The 2,109-nt window shown below is 38.0% G+C and overlaps 1 protein-coding gene across 1 annotated transcript; it reads left to right on the plus strand.

Annotated features, from left to right (window-relative positions):
• Window positions 1-932: 932 nt before the first annotated feature.
• LOC127556480 (olfactory receptor 2G6-like) lies at window positions 933-1,862 on the plus strand. Its single transcript, XM_051989655.1, has one exon. It carries the CDS (start codon window positions 933-935, stop codon window positions 1,860-1,862), a length of 930 nt encoding a protein of 309 aa, XP_051845615.1.
• The last annotated feature ends 247 nt before the right edge of the window (window positions 1,863-2,109 follow it).

Below are 2,109 nucleotides of genomic sequence, written 5' to 3' on the forward strand. Positions count from 1 at the left end.
ATGTTTATTTTTTGTTTATTTTGAGACTGATACTATATTTACCAGATGAACTATTTAAAAAAAATGAAACTGAAGGCTGATTTAAAAAAAATCAATGATTGTTGTTTCATTAAACACAGAAACTTATCTAGATGGCACAGTGGATATAGAGCTGGACCTGGAGTCAAGAAGATCTATATTCAAATTCAGTCTCAGCTACTTACTCTCTATGTGCCCTGGATAAGTCATTTTATCTCTGCTTCAGTTTCTCCATTTGTAAATGAAAATAATAATAGAATCTACCTCCCAAAGTTGTTGCAAGGATCAAATAGGTAATAATTATAATGGTGTTATAAAAGTGTTAATTATTATTATTATCATTATTATTACATGCACAAAAAGAAATTAAAAGTGAAAATGAGCTTTGACCCAGTGTTCCTTCTATGGCAAATCAAATGACTGATTTTTATTGTTGTTCTTCTTGTTACCACTGCTTTAATTTTCCCAAAATGATTGAATATTTGGAGACATGGAATTTTAAGGACAGATGTAGTTGAACCCAAATTTTAAAGAAATGAGGACTCTAGGAATAAATATCTTGCTTGAGGTCACACAGATGATTTGTGACAAAGATGAGATGCAAATCTAGGTGTCCTAACTTCCAGATGATTTTTTCCAAGTTGCTAATTATTTGGGAATCTCATCTGCAAGTTAATGGGTTGCATTCCTCTTCTCTTGGGATCTAGACTCCATTAGGAAGGCACTGTTTCCTTTTGTTTTACTTTGCTCAAAAAATAGTCATACCTTCTCAATGAGTCACAACAGTAAAAGATTGAGAGAGCAATCTGTGTATGTGTATGTGTAACCATGTTTGCTTTATTCCTTTCTTTCAGCTATGTTCTAATGCCTAATCCTGTTTTAGGATTCCAATGGGAACTCAATACAGAAGGTTAATGAAGCAAAATAACTCCCAAGATGGCTTCATTCTCTTGGGCTTCTCGGACAAGCCCCAGTTAGAGACTGTTCTCTTTGTGGTTATCCTGATCTTCTACATCTTGAACCTAGTGGGGAACACAATAATCATATTAGTGTCCTGTTTGGACCCCAAACTCCACACTCCGATGTACTTCTTCCTTACTAATCTGTCCTTTCTAGACCTGTGTTTCACTACGAGTGTAGCTCCACAACTATTGGTCACTATGAGACGCAAAGACAAGAGAATGAGCTACAGTGGGTGTATAGCTCAACTGTATGTGGCAATGGGGTTGGGATCCACTGAGTGTATTCTTTTGACTGTCATGGCCTATGACCGCTATGCAGCTGTTTGTCGCCCCCTCCACTATGCAGTCATCATGCATCCTCGACTCTGCCTGTCTCTGGCTGCCACAGCATGGCTTAGTGGCCTCCTTACCTCTCTGATCCAGTGCTCTCTCACCATACAGCTTCCCTTGTGTGGTCACAACCAGCTCGACCACATCTTCTGTGAAGTGCCAGTGTTGATCAAGCTGGCTTGTGTAGACACCACCTTCAATGAGGTCCAACTCTTTGTTGCCAGTGTGGTCTTCCTTGTGGTACCTGTCTCTCTCATTCTGATCTCCTATGGCTACATCACTCAGGCCATACTGAAGATCAAATCTGCAAATGGTCGTCGCAAAGCATTTGGGACTTGTTCTTCTCACCTGGTGGTTGTAATAATCTTCTATGGGACCATCATCTTCATGTATCTTCAGCCAGTTAAAAGCAGGTCCAAAGATCAGGGAAAGTTTGTTTCCCTCTTCTACACTATAGTCACACCTCTGTTAAATCCCCTCATCTATACTTTAAGGAACAAGGATGTGAAGGGAGCATTGAGAAAGCTGATATTGGGGAAAGCTTTTGGATAGTAACAGTCATTCTCCCTTCAACTTCTAATGGCTTAATTCTTCTCATCGTAAATTGTAAGATAATCAAAGATTTTTTTTCAGATATTTCCATATAAATTGATAAAAATGAAGCAATTTTTGTCATTAATTAATCAATTAATTTTCATCTTCCACCCCATTTTATAAATAGGAGAAATCTCTTTTGCCCAAAAACCTTTAAATGTAGTGTATGAATGAGATGATTCAGGCCAGTTCCAACAATCTTGTG

This window comes from Antechinus flavipes, chromosome 3 (genome assembly GCF_016432865.1).
Source record: "Antechinus flavipes isolate AdamAnt ecotype Samford, QLD, Australia chromosome 3, AdamAnt_v2, whole genome shotgun sequence".
NCBI lineage: Eukaryota > Metazoa > Chordata > Mammalia > Dasyuromorphia > Dasyuridae > Antechinus > Antechinus flavipes.